Source organism: Microcebus murinus, chromosome 12 (assembly GCF_040939455.1).
Source record: "Microcebus murinus isolate Inina chromosome 12, M.murinus_Inina_mat1.0, whole genome shotgun sequence".
NCBI lineage: Eukaryota > Metazoa > Chordata > Mammalia > Primates > Cheirogaleidae > Microcebus > Microcebus murinus.
The window spans coordinates 77,149,481-77,168,383 of record NC_134115.1 but is presented as its reverse complement, the minus strand read 5'-3'; the positions used below and the strand labels follow the sequence as shown (position 1 = coordinate 77,168,383).

At 43.8% G+C, this 18,903-nt stretch overlaps 1 protein-coding gene across 3 annotated transcripts in view; it reads left to right on the top strand.

The window, feature by feature from the left end:
* The window catches only part of ASTN2 (astrotactin 2), an 852,746-nt gene that overhangs the window by 357,537 nt on the left and 476,306 nt on the right, over nucleotides 1–18,903 (top strand). For all 3 annotated transcript variants that reach the window (XM_012768786.3, XM_012768785.2, XM_012768780.2), the window contains one exon: nucleotides 10,659–10,826. In XM_012768786.3, the coding sequence (XP_012624240.1) occupies nucleotides 10,659–10,826 (168 nt within the window). The remainder of the gene's footprint in view (nucleotides 1–10,658; nucleotides 10,827–18,903) is intronic.

Here is an 18,903-nt window from a genome sequence, read left to right as displayed (position 1 = left end):
CTCAGTATTTAGAGAAATAGCCAGAGATGAATGTTGACAGAGCCAAAAAAAAAACCCCACAACAGACAAAAATCCTATTAGTGTCGATAGGTGTTCCCTGAAGTGAGCAGGATTGAGACAGCCTGGTGTTGCAGAGCTCTGAACGCAGAGACAGGCAGACTGAATCCTCACTTTGAATCATCACCTTTTATCTGTGCAATTTAGGACACATTCCTTTAATCTCCTTGAGCCTCAATTTCCTTATCTGAAAAATGGGAATAAAACACCTACCCTCCAGGGGTAATTTCTAAGGTCAATTAGATTAATAACAGTAGCCATAGGAAAAATTCTCATTTGGTAAGTACATGCATTCAATGAATGGGGCACACACACAGTCCCATTTAATGTCCGTGCAAATGCTGGAAGGTAAGTACTATTCACCCTCTTTGGGATGAGGAAGCTGAGAAAAGAAATAGTGAGTGTTCCCAGGGTCACTGAAATGGTGAGTGATACAGGTACCTTTTGAATCCAGATGTGCCAACCTGAAGGTCTGTGTTTTTCCCACTGAAGCCATTTCTAGACAAAAGAGGAAAGTAGAAGCCAAGAGATCTAGAGAAAAAGGAGGACTCGCACACACACACACAAACACACACACACACACACACACGCACGTACACTGTCACGAGAGACGCAAAGTAGGCAGGTGCCTGGGCCTAATTTGGTTGGTTGGCATCAAACTCACAGTGTAGTAATGAAACAGATCTGGGGTTGGAATTGCTAATATGGTTATTCTTAGCGCTCACAGTTGTGAGCTGTCTTTGCCAAACAGCCCTGATGTTTGTGCAGATTTCTTGGGAGAGGCAAGAAAAAAACAAACAAACAAACAAAAAAAAAAAAAAACATCTCATAGAAAAGGGCAGGCCCAAGGAAGTGGGAACCGGGCAGGGAACACGGTTAAGCTGCTGGACCCTGAAGGCCACAGGTGCATTCATTCATTTGCTGAGTCACTCAGCCCTTCATGTCTTGGCCACACACTTTGTATTTTCACTACGGATGTTTTGAACCGGATATGTACCAGCCACACTTCTAAGGCCCCTTCCATGTTTTCTCACTCTCTGCAACACATCTTCAAGTAGCACCGCTCGTTCCTGCCCTCCCAACCTGACTCACGCTGAGATGGTGTGATGATGGTCAGAGAAGCTGCTGGACTAAGCTACAAGTCAGCCTAGAAGAAATGAGGATAACCTGGGTAGGATTTTCTTTTGATCTAAGATCAGTGTTTTTTTTAAATCAACATCGTGGACAGTTATTCCCCAAACTCAAAGATCATTTACTTCTGACGTCCTGATACTGAAAAATCTCTTTCTGTCAGAGCAAGGTGATACTTTTTACAAAAATGAAACTAGTGTCTGGCGGTGTCATAGGCAGGGCCACCGTGTTGTACCATTTCAGGAGGGACTATCTACGCCGGAGATAATTATTCATTGAACTGTCTATGCTCATGTGTCTGTACACATATGTATGCATACATACATAGACACACAATTATCCAATTGTATATACATGTGTAAAACACACAATGACTTGTATATATCGATAGATACACACCTATATGTAGAATGCATTGTTTACCATGGAATGGCATAACATAAAGGCCCTAGCCAGGCACTGTAGTATCCATAGGCAACTCAAATGAATTTTATTTGATGCCCATACAAGCTCTATGAAGTAACTATGATTCCCATTGTACAGAAGAGGAACTGGAGAGGGCTTACCAAGACTAAGTGATTTGTTCCATGACTCACAGTGACTCAGTGGCTGTGCCAGATTTTAATGTGCCCCTCTTCGACTCCTTTCAGAGCTCCCATTTAAGCTCATGTGTCACTTGGGCAGCTACTGGAGAGGGAGATTTTTCAGTATTAAGAAGTCAGAGCTAAATTATCTTTGGGTTTTGGGAGCAACCATCCACCATGTTCATGCAAGAGACACTGATCTTAGATCAAAAGGAAATCCAACATTGACATTGTGTCTGATGCCCAAATTACCAATGAAGTAATGAAGAAACTTTAAAAAAATAAAATCTTAAATTAAAAGTAAATAGGTCCCTTCACTCTTTAACCAATATTCCTCTTTAAAAAACTAAATGAGTCAAAGAAAAATGAGAAGCATTTCATGACTTTGTTCTTTTTCCCTTCGCTTAGCTTGGTACCAAATTGTTGTATCCCTGGGGGAGAACATACTTTTTTGAAATGTCAAAACTTCAAACCCGTTTTGTCCAGACTCAAACACCCCTAGCTCAACTTTGAAGCAAGACCATGGGTACATAAAGGCATGTAGAATTCCGTGGCAATCTGTTTTTAGCCAGACTTTGATCATAATTTGAGGTAGAGAAGACAGAAACCGGTAGGAACACATTGGAGCAAATGCGAGCATGTGCTTCAGAGAGACCTCCATTTGGGGAGACAGAAAGCTGCATTTGGATACAGCTTTATTTGGAAAAAGCTATTTTGTTTTTTTAGCACAGAACATCCCAAATCCCAGTGGCCTGTTCATCTCCAAGCTCCTTTTTCAGGGATATCTAGTGATGGGCGCTTCAATGGAATGAGATGTGACATGGGCATCTCAAGGTCATTGGCATTTCCTATGCCCCATGAGGGACCTCTAGCCTTATGACAGCTCAGCCTCCATGGGATCTGTCTTCACCATCAGTGGGAAATCCTGGAACAAACCCCGAGCTAGAAGTCACAGCACTCAGGGTCTGGTCTGGCCCTGCCACTTTCCAGGTGTGTGGCCTTGGGAAAGTCAGCTGACTTCTCTCCTCGTCACCTCCCTCATATCACTAAGAGGCTGGGAGTCACAAAGGCTTCTGGTTGTGGATACTCTACTAATCCCAGTGGGATCTTGGGCGCATCCCTGCCCTTTCTTGAACCTCAGTTTCCTTATCTCTCTACAAAAGAGGGTCCAATTAGGACATGCATTCTCAGTGAGGACCTAACACCCTATAGGGTGAAAATGGATGTGTGGGGGTATGGAGGCGAAAAAATGTTACTCCTTACATGTACACTATATAAACAGGACATGCAGCACATAAGCAGATATGCAGTGTATCTGTGGTATTAAAATTCGGTGGGTCAGGGATGGCTAGGGGAAAAAATGTCTTTAAAAGGCTCCTTAGGGAATGATGAAGGCAAAAAAAAAAAAAAAAAAAGGTTGAGGAACTCCAGACTAGAGGGCTTCAAAGTTGTCTGCTATTCTTTAAAGTTAGATGTATAACTATCCTAGCACCATAAAATTTTGATCCGTTGTATGATTGTTCCAGGAAGTTCCCAATTTTAACCAAGTTGCTGTCCTCTTCAGAGCTTGGGAAAAAAAAGTGTTTTCATGTAAAATTAACAAAAAGAAAGAGGCCAACTCTCTTTAAAATAGCCACTGGATGGAACTTCTCAGTGTTTTCTTAGCTTCCTTCTCCCCGGTCATTTGCATGTCATTCACCCACTTTATGTGTATGATGATCCCTGAGTCCATCCAGGTCACACACCGCACTAGACATCTGTCCAGTGGGCGAAGGCAGCTCAGGTCAGACTAGGGTTTCTGTCCTGAGCCCCATGGACCTCTGAGGGGCCCGTGGATAGAACTGTATTCCACTTACGCGTGCCCTTTGTAATAGGATGCATTTGGTTTCTTGCACTTGAACGCTTTATTCTGAGAAGTGATCCATAGGAATCCCTGGCACAAAATCAAGGTTGATAAATGGAGCAAATGGCAGGCTTAAGAGAGATTTGTTGTCAAATAAGACACAAGGTAGTGCATTAATTTGCTAAGGCTGCCATGACAAAGTACCACAGACTGAGTGGCTCCAACAACAGAAATGTATTTTCTCACAGTTCTGGAGGTTAGGGTCTGAGATCAGGCTGTCAGCAGGGTTGGTTTCTTCTGGGGCCTCTCTCGGTGGCTTGTGAATGGTTGTCCTCTCCCTGTGTGCTCACATGGCCTTTCCTCTATGTGCATCAGTGTCCTACACTCTCTTCTTATAAGGACATCAGTCATGTTGGATTAGGGCCACCCTAGTGACATCATTTAACCTTAATTACCTCTTTAAAGACTCTATCTTCAAATACAATCATGTTCTAAGACATTGGATTCTAGGACTGAAACCTATGCATTTTGGGGGGGACGTAATGTAACCCATAATGGGTAGAGAGGAATAGGAGGAGGTTGAAGTTGATTTAAGGCAAAGGGAAAGAGAGAGGAGAGAGTTGGATGGGGAAGATCAGAAGGCGAGGCCATAGTGAAGAATGGCTGAGGACTCTCCCAGAGACCCTGGTGACAGAACCGTCCCCATGACAATGACCCTGGAGAGTGTTTGCGCTCAGGGATTAATTGCTTCTAGCTATCCAGGTTGTCTCTGCCATTCTCACAGACCATCAAACTTGGTTGTAACCCCATTTTTGCAGCTTGGTCCCCTACTCCCTAAGTGGCTTTCAGTTGATGGCAGAGGGTACAATGGATTCCAGCCTGACGTGGGGCTTTTTGCAGTAGGGAAAGGGCCAGGAGTGACACATTCTTCGTGGGTCAGTTGGGTTGGTAGTAGACATGGGCCTCCTTTCTGCTTCCTTTCAGAGTTTGCTTTCCCACCTGTATCCAGTAAGGACATTCCTCCCAGGTCCAAGACACTGACAGGATATGTGGCACACATGATGTAACAGAAGGAAAAGAACCTTTAATTATTTTACTTCCAAAGAGGTGGGGAAAAGCTAACTGAATACATTTGGCCAACGTAGTTCCTGTGCTTCATTTCATCTTTCAGCCCTGCAGTCTGTCATTGCTGTGCTCACCATTCGCCGCTGTGACCAGAGCCACCTTTTTAAATCTCTTCTCCACGGTTCTCAGAGGTCCGGCTCCCGATTCGAGGTGTAATGAAAGGGATTTGCTGCTGCCGTCTGGCTCTCCAGGCAATTTTGTCTGGCGATACCTCCTTCTGTGGTATTTTTAGTTCTCATCCGTAGCTTTCTGTGTCTTTGGGGGCCTGTGTGCCTCTGGCTCTGGAGTGAATACTACAGAGTGGCCTGAGCTCCCCGGCTCACCCCTGGTCTATGCCGCACAATTACGGAAGCAGGCTTGTAATCAGTGTAATTGGAGATCAGAGTTAATGAGGACCTCCGTGCCCCTACAGTCCCCTGAGCCACGCAGGGCTTCAGATGCTAGATAAGGAAATGATTGGGCTGAACTGAAAATCCATTTGGCTAATTAGATGATGTATATTCCCACAAGCCAGTGGGAGAAAAAAAAAAATATATATATATATATATATATTTAAAATAAGGAAACATGACATTTTGAAGTTGAGATTTTGGCAGAGATTTATTTCAGAGTCATTGCTCTCTGGGGAGATCTATATGCGTATAGACAGGAATCTCAGAGCACTCAGAAAAGCAGAGGGGCAATTTTAATCTAAAACAAAACAAAATTAAATTAAATGAGGGTCCAAAAGAAAATGAGAAAAAAATATTAGACACATGGAATCATGCATTTTTATCCCTTTCCTGTGTAGTTTTTATTCCCAAAGAAATGCTAGCATTTATGTAGAGAGCACTGCTTGATGCTCTTTGACCTTGGTGTTCTCTCTCTCTCACTCTCTCTCCACACACCCGTAGCTCAACATCTTGTGAACCTCCACTACACCCTAACCACTCTAGTGGTTGTAGAGTTAAATGAAGCCTGATCTTTGCCTTCAGGAGATGCACAATCTAGTTGGGAACATGAGTAAGGGATGGGGGCGGGGGAGCAGACAGTCATGCTTTGCTTAGCTTTGCCATATCTGACCTTCCTTGCTGGACTATAAATTCTCAGTAGACAGACACCATGTTTTATTCAAGCAGAGCCTGGGTCAGGGCTTGGCAAATAGTAGCATCTGAATGAACAAATGACTCTCTACCATGGCATTTATAGGTGCTAGTGGAGTGGAATGCCACAGAAGTATTCAAGAGATTAATGGAAGTACCAGCCAGGCCAGGAGTAGAGCCTTCAGGGGTAAATACCACGTGGAAGTGCCACGCTTCCTTCACCTTGACCTTTGCCTAGTGTGTCCTCTTTCATTTCCCTCAGAGTCAAGGTCAGGCTTCAAGGCCAACTCTTTAATGATTCATCTCAGAGCCCCCTTTCTTCTCCCCATTAAAGGTATCCAAAGACAACGCCTGTCTTTTCCAAGCAGTTCTTACCACATTCTAGGTTGTATCAAAGATATCTTTGTAGACATTTGAGTCCTTCCTTATTTAGTCCATGATTTTCTCAGCAGATTCAGCTCATTTCTCAGCCTCTTTGTCTATTTCTTACACAGGAAGGAGTTTAATAAATGTTGGTTAAATTAACACATTGAATTTGGCACAAAGTCACTTCTTTCTTTTCACTATCTGGTGTGGCACCTCCCTGCCACATATCCTCACCCTTCTCGCCAAGTCCCTCCACCTGAGTCTCTAATCAGTCACCCACGTCACAAGCTCGTGGGGTGAACAAGAGCTCCGGAGCCACGATAGTGAAGTTCCAGTGTTGTTTAGAACTGGGGAGACTCTGAAGGGCTAGTCTTATATTCTGGCTCTCATAGGATGAAAAAAAAAATTGAGCAAGGGGATCAATGTGAAGGCATTTCTGATTCACAATCTCATGATGAAGTGAGTTGAACTTCCCTCTCTAGTCAAACATAGAACTCTGATTTCACTAATGCACCTGACATTCACTAAGCTCCTCGCATGTGCCCGGAATTTTACTGAGAGCTAGATTGATAAGGACTAAGAAGTCATGACCTCTTCCCTGTAGGAAATCACAGTCTACCAGGGGATGCAAAGGCCCTCCAGCGCTGCACAGTGTACACTTCTGTCGTCCTTCTGTAAGGTGCAGAAATACTTATCCCGCAAGGCTGTTGTAAGGATTAAGTGAGCAGAATGTGTAACACATTCATCCTGGGGATGTGCAGAGAGGACATTCAAAGGACAGTAGCTCCTTTCTGCCATTAAACCAACTGTACAGTTCTGTATAGTAGCTGTTGAAAGAAGTTAAGGGTAACCTGCTGTCTTAGTTTGTTCAGACTGCTATAACAGTTGGCTTCTAAACAACAGACATTTATTTCTCATGGTTCTGGAGGCTGGGGATTACAAAATCAAGGTGCTAACAGATCAGGTGTCTGGTCAGGGCCTATTTCCTCATTTTTTTAAAATTTTTTTTATATTTTATTTTTTTTATTTCGGCATATTATGGGGGTACAGATTTTAAGGTTTCAATAAATGCCCTTTCCTCTCCTCTCCTCCCACAAGTCTGAGTTTCCAGCATGACCATCCCTCAGATGGTGCACATGTCACTCATTATGTATGTATATACCCGCCCCCCTCTCCCCTCTCCCCTACCCAATACCCTATTACTGTAGTACCTCATTTATCGATGGCTAACTTCTTGCTGTGTCCTCACATGGAGGAAGGAGTGAGGGAGCTCTCTCAGGTCTCTTTCATAAGGGCCCTAGTCCCATTCATAAAGCTCCACCCTCATCACATAATCACCTCCCAAAGGCTCTCCCTCCAGACACCATCACCGTGGGGATTAGGTTTCAACATAGGAATTTGCGGGGGGACACAGACATTCAGTCTGTTGTACCTGCTTTCAAGTCAGTCCCTTCCGAGGTGACTTATATTTCTCATATTGGAGAGAGATCTGTCACCTGGTATTGCATTAGAGCTTTCATATTCATAAGAAACCCAAATAATAATCAAAATAGCTCCTGTTGGTTGAGATGTCACCGTGTGCCTTGGACTTTGCATATTATGATGAACACTGTGAGGTTGCACCAGGATCCCCAGTTAGCACCCAGGCACTCCTTCCCCCAACTGCCAGGAGCGTTGACAGCTGGCCACTGTCAGCGGGGTCCTTCTTGGGGAAGTAACCTCCATTCAAAAGGTCATTCCGTCCAAGGTTCTGTCCCCTCCCCAGGGATAGCCCACAGCCTGTGACTGGTTAATGTGGGGGTACAAAGGCCTGACACCCTTGTCTTGATTTGTAAAAACAGAAGTACCTTTCCAGCTCCAGAAGGATCAGCTGAGGGCTTTGCTGTACCTGCATGGCTGTTTGACTTTTCCCTCTTCCCAGTTTTACTTTGCTCATCCTCTTCCAAGAATTCGCCTCCCAGAACCTCCCGAAAGCCGGTGTCTGCCTTTGATTCTGTTTTCTGGTGATCCCGACCTAAGACAAATGCATTGTCTCATTTAATCTTTATATCAACCCTAAGAAGGGGGAACTGGTATCCACACTTCTCACTAACTGAGGGTCTATTTTCTTGTCCAAATGTGCAGAACTAGTAAGCGACAGGGTGAGCATCTGAGCTCGTATCTTGCTGATTCTATTCTCTTCATCACTGCACTGTGCAACTTTACTGAAGCAGTAGGATTAACCACACTCAGCCCTGGTACACAATTCAGTATCCATCTTTCAGTCTTTAGTGAGAATAAATACAAGAATTATCCATTTAAACAGCATGACTGTGCTTTTTAAAAGAAAAATCTGTACTTGATACTGATATTCAGTGCCTTGCTCAAGGACCCATGTGACATGTTTCTACCCGGGCTTATTTCCAGGGGGGAAATATGGCTTTGCAGAGAGATTTGCATATCTTCTCTTGCCAGAAATTTGAAATATGGAATTGAACAGATTCCTTCCTTTTTTTGCTTTAGCTGCCAAGGACTTTAGGGCCAACATAAATGTGGTCATTTACTGATCTCAGAGCCTGATGCTATCTACTTCTTCCACTTCACATAGACACCTCTCATTGCCACCAAAAGCCATGCTGTCCACTGTGCCTTCAGTTAGGTATTCATTTGATAGGATGATAGAAATCATAGTGTTTGTGTGCATTAAAGAAGATAATCATTGCTGTTTGTGCTCTTACCCTTTTCAGAGAAGCTTCTCCACCCATAGCCTTAGACGCTCAGGCAGCCAGGTATGGCCTGATGTGATCCCACCTCTCTGGCCACCACCTGTTGGGCCACACCTGGGGACCAAAGCCAAAGGGAGTCCACCCATAGGTCAGCCAGCAATGTGGCCTGACAGAGAGGCCCCTGTCAAACCCATAATGATGCTTATAAACTTAATCCTTCCTTGGGGAATTTGAATTGCATACATGGAAAGATTTTATTTTGGTTGATAATGAGGTAGAGAGAGGCAGACACAGAGAGAAGCTGAGTCATGTTAATTACGAAACACAATTTCCAGTCTCCTGTAGCTGATCTGCCATGAATCGAGATCCACTCTTCAAGTCCAGTTTTATAAAGCCTGCCTGGTCCTGTTTGGATGCATTATTTTTCCCCCTATGAGATTCCTCCTCTGCTTTTTTCCCCCTATGAGATTCTTCCTGTGCTGTGCATTATTGCTACATATATACAATCACCATTTGCAACCCATATGCAGCCATTCTTAATGGGCATCTGTTTCTTGCCTCCCAAAAAGTATGTGTATATGTGTGTCTGTACATCTGCATGTGTTTACAATATATATGTATGTGTATGTTACACATTCATATATAATATATTAAAATATACATATATGTGTTATTCTCATTAATCCATGATGCCCCTCATTAATCCATATACATATAAATATACACACATGTATGAGAGGAGCATTTCAAAGTGAAGATTGTGAAGATTGTTCTATACAAGTGTTCAAGAAGAAATCTTAGCCATCATTGAAAAATTGGTAATTTATGATAAAAATCGGAATTTTTAGCCTCTCCTGAAGAAAATCTAAAGATGTGGTACCACTGGCCTTTAGTTCCAGGTGACAAGAGTTGGCTGGAGCTGGGTCACCGATGTCCCATTAGGTGGAGCCTGCATTGTCCATTGTATCCCAAACCCCACCTCTCCCTATTGTTTCTCAATATCAGGGCATTTTTTTATTGTTTGAGTGCTGCTTTTTTCCTTAGAAGTGCAGGGGATTTATTTGAAAAATCTCTCTTTGTCTCTGTCTCTCTCTGTCTCTTTCTCTCTGTTAATCTCTATCTCCATCTCTGTTTCTCTGAGAATGCAAAAGGAAACAGCACCTGTGTGGTCAGGAGCCTGGATGCTACTTTCCTGACACCCAGCCAGTCTCCCCCACTGATAACACCCACCTGGTCCTGAAGGCATCAGCGACCCCTGCTCCAAAGGGGATACCTGGGTGACACAGACATTAGCTTCTTACTTTTCTTTTGGAATTTAATATTTAATCATTCTTTACGAGATCAAGTCAGGTACTGGCTGAGCATTTTCTCTGCATTAATTTGTTTCATTCCAGGAGGCAGGTTCAGTTAATATTCCCATTTGCAGATGAAGTAACCAAGGAGTGACTTGCCAAGGAGTGACTTGCCCAAAGTCCATAGCTAGTAAGGACAGATCTAGGACTTGAACTCACGTCCTTCTCCATCTCAAGGGCCTCCTCTTTACCACTGGGCTGAATCCTCTCTCGTGTCTGATTTGGCTGTCTCTGTTGGCTTCTGACCCTATGGCCTTGCACAACGCGAATGCTCTGTAAATGCCTGTGGCCAAGTGAGATCAGGTGTCCTGGGGCGTGTGGCTTGTGTGCACCTCTCTGGGTGCCTGCAGCATCAGCACTGAGACCCTGAAACTGGGGAGAAAGTAGCTGTCTTTCTCTCTGTTCCCCCACAGGGAGCAGCTTCGTGGTGAGCGAGGGGAGCTACCTGGACATCTCCGACTGGTTAAACCCAGCCAAGCTGTCCCTGTATTACCAGATCAACGCCACCTCCCCGTGGGTGCGGGACCTCTGTGGGCAGAGGACGACAGACGCCTGCGAGCAGCTCTGCGACCCAGAGACTGGTAAGCCATGGGGGCTCTGGCTGGGGCTGGGAGGAGGGTTGAAGGAGGGTTTGCGCTCCCTCTGCCTAAAGAACTGTGGATCCTGAGCCAGTGACAAGGGGCTCGATGTAAAGATCCGTCAGTCTAATTGATGCTACACTATGTGCTGCCACTGCTTGTCAAGGGAGGAAATTCTCAGAGAACCACAGAATCTCAGAGTTGGAAAGGACCACAGATGACATCTAGTCCAATTCCAGCAAAAGCGAAGGGTCTGAATGTCCTCAGACACATCCCTGAGTTCAGATTTGATCTGCCTCTTACTAGCTGGTTGCTCTTTAGCGAGACACTGCCTATCTTTGAGTACCAGAGGCAGACAGTAACACCTAACCTGCAAGCATGTTATTCGGATTAAATGATAAAATGCATGGAAGTCTCCTAGCATGTTCATTTATTCATTCATTCAACAGATATTTCTCAAGTAGCCAGGCACATGTTTAGGTGTTGAGAACACAACAGTGAACAAAATAGGTAAAATCTCCACCCTCATGAAGCTTACATTCTATGGGGGAGACACTATCTAGTACGGTAGCCACTAGCCACATGTGGCTATTTATTTTAAATTTATTAAAATTAAATACAATTAAATATCCATTTTCCCCAGTCACACTAGCGAGATACCAAGTGCTCCATAGCTCCATGAGACAACTGGCTACTTTCTTGGACAACACGAATATAGAACATTTCCATCATTCTGGAAAGTTCTATCAGACAGTGCTACAATACCCAAACAAACAGGCAAATGTATGGACTCTGTCTAGTGATGGTAAATGCTGGTGTTAGGGGGAGGAGTACATGGAGCTGAGCACATGGAGTGCTCAGCTTGGAGTCTGGGTGGCATCAATATATAGAGAGAGTGGCCAGGGAAAGCCTCTCTGAGAAGGTGACATTTGAGTAGGCACCTTAAGACAGAGCCTATATAGACAGAGCCATGCCAGTGTCTGAGGAAGAGGGCTCTAGGCAGGGGAACTGCAAGAACCAGTGCTTTGCAGCAAGAGTACACACACTTGCCTTTTGCTGAGCACCAGCAGGGAGACCAGGATTGCTGTAGGGGAGTGAGAATAGGGAGAGGGAGGAGGTGAAATCTGAGAAGAAGAAGGTTTGGGAGGGAGGTGGTACTTCAGGGCCTGGAACAGGATGGTGTGGACTTTAGATTTTACTCTGAGTGAGATGGAAAGTCATTAGAAGATTCCGACCGAAGGAGCATCATGATCTGACCTAGGTCTTCACGGGACCACTCTGGCTCCTGGGTGGCCAATCAGTTTAGGGGCTGCTCAAGAGGCCTATTATTTTCATCTGGGAAGGAGTGAGTAGTGGCTTGGACCATGGGGGTATGGGGAGAAGGTGATGAGAAATGATCAGATTCTGGATGTATTTAGAGAGTATAGTCTTGTCCAAACTTGTTACTGGGCATGGGAAATGAAGGGTTGCTGGGTGTGGAGGTTTACAGTGTGCCTGTTACAGGATACTTCTTTTATCTGGTGCATGGCCTAATTCCTGATTTTCTGACCTGTGACCAGGGGTCCCTCACACAGGAAATGTATTTATAGTGGCAGATAGCCTTGTGGCTCTTGTCTAACCTGTGTCCAGTTCATGCCTTCCTGAGCATCACCCAGGCACTGGGACCCTGTCCTTGTGTTCTCCCCGGCATCCTGGGCCTGGGAGAGCCCCTGGTCCTTCAGATGGAAGGCACAAACTCAATACACCAGCACAATAGGAAACAAGTCCAAAGATCTATTACTTATGGAACCTGAGTTGGGAGGACAGTTCTGTACCCCCAGCTCACTGGAGGCAGGAATGAAGAGAGAGACAGAGAGAAGGAGGCAGCTAGCTGTATATATATTGGGGAATAGATCGTGGGCGAATGTTTGAATGATCTCTTTAAAGGAAACTGCAGGAAATCAGGGAACTCAGTCTGCTAGGTAGGAAAGATGCCTATAAGTTCCTAGCCCTGGCCACTGGCTGGGGCCATTCGGGTGTGGTGTTCTACTTCCAGTGCCCAGGCAGCTACCTTTGCTGCCATGTCCATTACAAGCAGATATCTGATCAGCCACACTGAGGAACTGGAAGGAAGTATAGGACTAGAAACTGTGTCAAGGGTGACCAAGCCCTGCTCCTGCTAAGAAAAAAAAAAAAAAAAAAAGCTAAACTTCTATTGAAAGAAGGTGTCAAGGCAACACTAGCTTATAAGCGTTCACTACAGGTCCATAACTCAAATTCGAAGAAGAGATCATAGCTGGAGATAGAAATTTACTATTTAACAGCATCTAGATGGCATTTAAACCCATGAAACACTATCTTATTTATACCAAATGCTAAATGGACACTATCTTACTCATAGTTGGTGCTCAATAAATGATAATTCCGATTTTTCACAAATAGAGAAATGAGGTAGAGAGAGAAAGGGACTTGCTGAGGTTACAAAGTTAGAAGCGGAGCTAGGATTAGAACTTCATGTCTCCATTCCCCTGGCCATCTGCTCTTCCCTACAGTTTGAATTGGTCTGTTTTCTCTGGAAGTTCATATCTGTCTCCATTTCCAAGAGTCTGACCAGCCTGTATGGAAAAGTCATTGCACGGATACCATGACGACAGCCTCTGTGCGGAGGGCAGCGGTCCTGGTGCTCTGTGCAGTGGCCTGGGGCGAGGGTCTGCTTCCTCTAGCCAATTATTTCTCTACTTCTCAATGGGGCATCTGTTCAGAAGTAAGGGGAGGGCTTCTCCAGGCTAACTCTTGTGTCTTCGCAGTCTAGGGCCAGGATTTGCCTTTACAACCACCATTCCCTCTTATTCTTTAGTCAAGAGCCTGTTCAGAATGCATTTTTGCAGCCTTTAAATAGGCCAATTGGGGAAGCTATTTGGAAATGCAATGTAGCTCTTGTGCATCATCTGATCAGGCAGCTAAAGCTTCTTTCTCTTAATCAAGACTTGTAGGCTTTAAGTCACTCCCCCCAACCCAAACACACACACACACACACACACACACACACACACACACTTATCTTCACCCAACAATCGAATAAGGCCTTGCAGAATTATATATCTCTGGGTCAGATCTTTTAGGTATCCTTTTTCTTTTCTTTTCCTTTTTTCCTTGAAAAGGAATCAAGGTTGTTGGTGGACAGGAACAGAAGGGAGCCACTTCTTTGCCTCCCTCTATGAAGCCCATGCTAGGCTAGTGGTGAGTGCTTGCAGCTCTGAACTCTGGTTTCCCAGCTGATCTGCTTTCAGGGGCAAGTTTGTGGTTTCTAATGATATTTTCCATTAGCCACAAGCTTGAGGGCATAATTTTAGATGGTGGGTCATCCAAAGAGCAGGTATGAGTGAGCCAGTTTGGAAAATAAGCAGTTCCTCCACCAGTATTCTCTAGAATTAAAACACACACAACCCTTAGAGGTGGAAGGTCACTAGAATCCACTGGGTTCACCTCCCCAACTTCATCACTGATGCCCAGAGAAGGCAGGTGACAGGACTAAGGTCACACAACTGGCAGCTTGCAGAGCCAGCATTGAGACCCAGGTTCCCCTGCTCTCAACCAGCACTTACCATGGCTCATTCGGTCTGGAGTGGAGCCTAGGACTCTGCATTTATAACAGACTGGCAGCTACGGCTGGTGCTTCTCGTTCAAGGAATACCCTTGTTGTAGCAAGACTCTACACACTCCCAAATGCTCCTCTCACGTTCTGCACGCACAGCGAATGGCTCAGCTGCCAAATTTGCTAATTGAGTTATTTTGACAAAATCACGTTCACTTCTGTCCACCTCATCTCCTGCCTCTATTTGTTTTGTGCTCTGGGTTCTAGATACTCCAACCAACCACCTGCAGGCCCCTGAAGGCACCATGCCCTCCCATACTTCCATCCCTTTCGCAAGCTGTTTCCTCCCCTTCGGATGTTTTTCTCCTTCTGCTGGGTGGCCAGGGGCTTCTTTTTATTTCCTTCACTTTCAACCCAAACACCCTTCCTTCCTTTTCTGGGTATTTCTGACTGCCACTATCCCTGCCACAGATTGCCACCCCTCTTGTCCCTCTGCAGAGTCATCGCCCTTTCCTTGTCTGGATAGATCACCAGACTGTAAACTTTGTAGGGAGCTGAGGCTGGAGGCTCCAAATGTGTGTCTCATTCATCTCTCTGTCTTTCAAACTCAGCATAATGCCTGACATATAATCATCAGACAGAGAATAATAGAAGCAGGAAGGAAGGAGGCAATTTCTCTCCCTGTGAGCCTTGAAACAATTGTGTACTGCAATTCTAGTGCCTTCCTGCAAATCTGCTCACACAAGAACTCAGATTCAATACTTTGCAGCTCTAGAAAAACCAGGTCACAAAACACTGCCCAGAAGCCAGGCATCTGAACTCTAGGATGCTCTGGCCTCATCCTCCCATTCGGCCACACCCCTGTGAGCATCCGTCCTGGATTGCCCACTCTGCTCACACTGTCAATTGTCCCACAACGCCCCACACAGAGTTTCACTTTCTGATTCAAGTTCATCTCCTCCCTCCACCTAAAATGCCTTCCATCCTTTATCATCTACCCTTTAATATCTGTTCTTTAATCATCCACCTTCCGCAATCCTACTCATTTATTTGCCTGTTTCCTTTCAGTAGAATGGACACCATTTTTTACAGAACCATCAGAATTCTCCATTGACTATACACCAAATTAAAGCTTGAGTTATTGCTTGAAGATTTGTCTCCCCTGCTAGAATGTAAGCTCCTTAAGGCCAGAGACTGTCTCCAATTTATCCCTGTATCCTTCCCACCCCAAAGCCCAGCAAAGCATCTTGCCCCTTACAAGTCACTTCAGGCATAAACGGTGGGATTATCTACAGGTGAGAAGTGGAAATGAGATGTAAGATCCCTGAATAAAACATCACGGGGCTTAACTCAGGCCCACTTTGTAAAATTTAGTTCAATTCATTAGATTCAATTCAAGCAAGATTTTCTTAATTCCACAACTCGTAAGTCTGTGTGATAAGTGCTGTGGGAAATCACAGACAAATTGCACAATGTTCTTGCCTTCATGGATTTTACATTCTCACAGGTATAAAAAGAATCTGCTCATATCCAGCTATTATAAAAAACCACAGTGTGGGATAAATCAGGAACAATGCATTAGCAAAGTGCCTCATGGCTGCAGCACAGGGAGAAATGTATTATAGAAGGGAATTTCAGGAGATGCATCCTGGAGAACATGACCTTTTAGCTTAGCCTGGTAGAATTAGTAGGGAATTTGAGTAGGGAAGGTGCCTTAGCAGAGTGAATTTTACTTATTTTTTTCTTTAAAAAAGGGATAAAGTTTAGAATTATTCTAGAAATTAGAGGCAGTGTAATTGGGCTGGCATCTGGAGAATGTGCTGGATACGAAGTGGAGGCAGAGAACTGAGAGAGTGTCAGGGGATGAGGTTGAAAAGGGAAGATGAGGAAAGCTGATTAAAAGGTAAGGCTGCCAAGAGTCTAAGAACTGACAAAGGATTTGGTAAGGCTATGTTGGCCACTGAAACAGGGAACCTGCTCTCTACATCTGCCCAACTGCTTTGGGGAACATCGAACTCCCTGAGGGAATAGTTGGACCTTTCCCCACTCTTTGCCTTCCATCAGGAAATAGAATATGGAGGAAGTTATGGAAAAACTAATCCCCAAAGCCCTGTACATGTTCATGTTGTTATATGTCAAAATGGCTTAGATTTTCTTAACAAAGTCTCTCCTCCTGTGGGTCAGATCTGTAGAGCTGGGCAGAGTCGTGGAGTCAAAGAATTAGTCATCATGCCTTAAAGCTTTTCTGGATGTGTTGATAAAAGGATTATTCCTCCCAAGTGACAGGGAAGGAGGAGGAAAAGTAGGGCAGATGCTACAGCTGAAAAATATGTAATTGCCTTGTTGCAGGATGAACCTGGCCAGGTTGTCCTGGCTGTGTGCCATGGCCCAGCTCCCGTGTGTTTTCCAGGGATTTCAATAATCAGCACCATCCGCAGAGAGGACTGTGGGGTTGGATCTGTGGTGTGCTGGGGCTGGCTCCTGTGGAGTCACGAGAGTCGATTGTCAGCATCTCTTCCCAACTCTTTGTCCAGTGATGTCATGTTGATAGCCTGGGAATTTGCTCTGGTGAGGATATTTACACCAACAAAATTGATAAATGCTACAAAATCAGGGTTTATTTTCTTTAGAAAGCCAATCATTAAAAATTTACCAGGACAACACTGGATGGGATGAGAACAGACCAATCAAAGACTAAGGCAAAGAAGGGCTTAGTGGAGGCCTGAAAATGTCACCAGAGAGTGGCATTATGCCCCTTTGCAGAACAGACTTCCAGTACTCTTCATCTCTCTGCAGACAGAAAGCAAACGCTTGAGGACTGCGTGCTATAGTTCCATAAAATGCAACACCAAACAGTTCAGATAATCAGGCTTTGATGCCCAAGGATATCATCATTGCGGGTAATGTCTTCTTGTGAAACAGCTTTATTAAAGTTCTGCACATGTGTGGCATCATGCTAGGTTCTATATAGAAAGCCTTTGACAATATGTCTCAAACCACATGAAGCAAGTGACAGCAGAAGACTAATTCAATTAGTCACTAATTCATTCTTTCATATGTTTGTTCATTCATCCAAGAACTTGGTGAACCTGAGTAGAATGGGAATATCTTTTTGAGTCAGACAGAAGCAGGTTCAAATCCTCTCTTCTCTGTTTACAGGTTGTAGTGCTTTGGTTAAGTCGTTTGACATAATCAAACCTCATTTTTTATAACTGTGAAAGTGAGGAGTGTAATTCCTATTTTTCAGGGTCGCTGTGAGGATAAGATGAAAAATAAAATTTAAAATGCACTTGTGCTGTGCCTAATATATGGTGGGTACTCATTACATAGTGTTTATTCTTTTATAATCAGTTATTCAGTCATGTGTATCTTCACTTATTAGCTCAATAAATATTTCATGAGACATTTAGTCTAGCAATGCATAATCTTGTTTAAGATTATGTAAAAAGACAGTAAGATATAGTCTGTGCCCTCTGGGAGCTGACCAGCTGGCAGAGAAACTGAGAGTAAGCTGGGCATTCCTATGTGCTCAACTTTCACTTCGTCCTTGTGTGACTTATAAACTTGTGCAATGAAAAAAAAATATCACAAACTCTCAGTGCTGGTGTTGCCACAAATTTGCCATTTGACCTTGGGTATGTCACACATTATGAACCTCAGATTCCTTTTCTTCGACAAAGCGCTGAATGGGAGTATACTTTTAGTGCAGGAAAGGTCCCTAGACGTAATCTAGTCTGATCTAATGAGGAGGCTGAGGGACACCAAGGCTAGGCCAGTTGCCCAGTGTCACATAGCAAATTAGTGGCAAGATACAAATTACAATCCTAAATAATTCTTAAGATATTTTCCAGCTCAAAATCCATGTTTCTATGACCTTTTAAGCACTAATAACTTAGAGCATAAGTATGATTGAAACAATTTGTAAATGGCATTTATGGCAAATTGAATTTTCCTTTCACAATTGACATGAACTTTAGTCATATTAGCCATCACATTCAGTTTATTTTCATGTCTTTAGCAGCCACTTTTCATTTGTAATAGGATATGAAATGAGAATACAATATGTGCATTTAGTCACATAGCTCTCTTATATTGTACTAAATATTTGTAATGTTTATAGATTGTTTCTGTTATTTGTGGAGGCCTGTGTTATTAAAGTTTCAGGAGACACAAGGATTTTATGAAGCTGTAAAGTCCAAGAATTTACAGACATGGAGAACATCTCTGCATTGAAGGAGATGATAACTTTGAGGGTTTCTGAGTAATGTGGCACATAGGTTGAAGTGAAATAGAGTGTAGGTGAAATGTACAGTTAAATATGCTGATATCCATCTATAGATAGCCAATTTTCTGGTATACTAAAGAAGAGAGACTTTTATATGGGAACATAAATTTTAGAAAGACTTGATCTTTGCTCATCCTGTTTACTGAAGTATCTCAAAATGAAACAGTTACTGTATCACCACATCTTTTCTTGAATGAATGAATGAAAATCACATTTCTGTT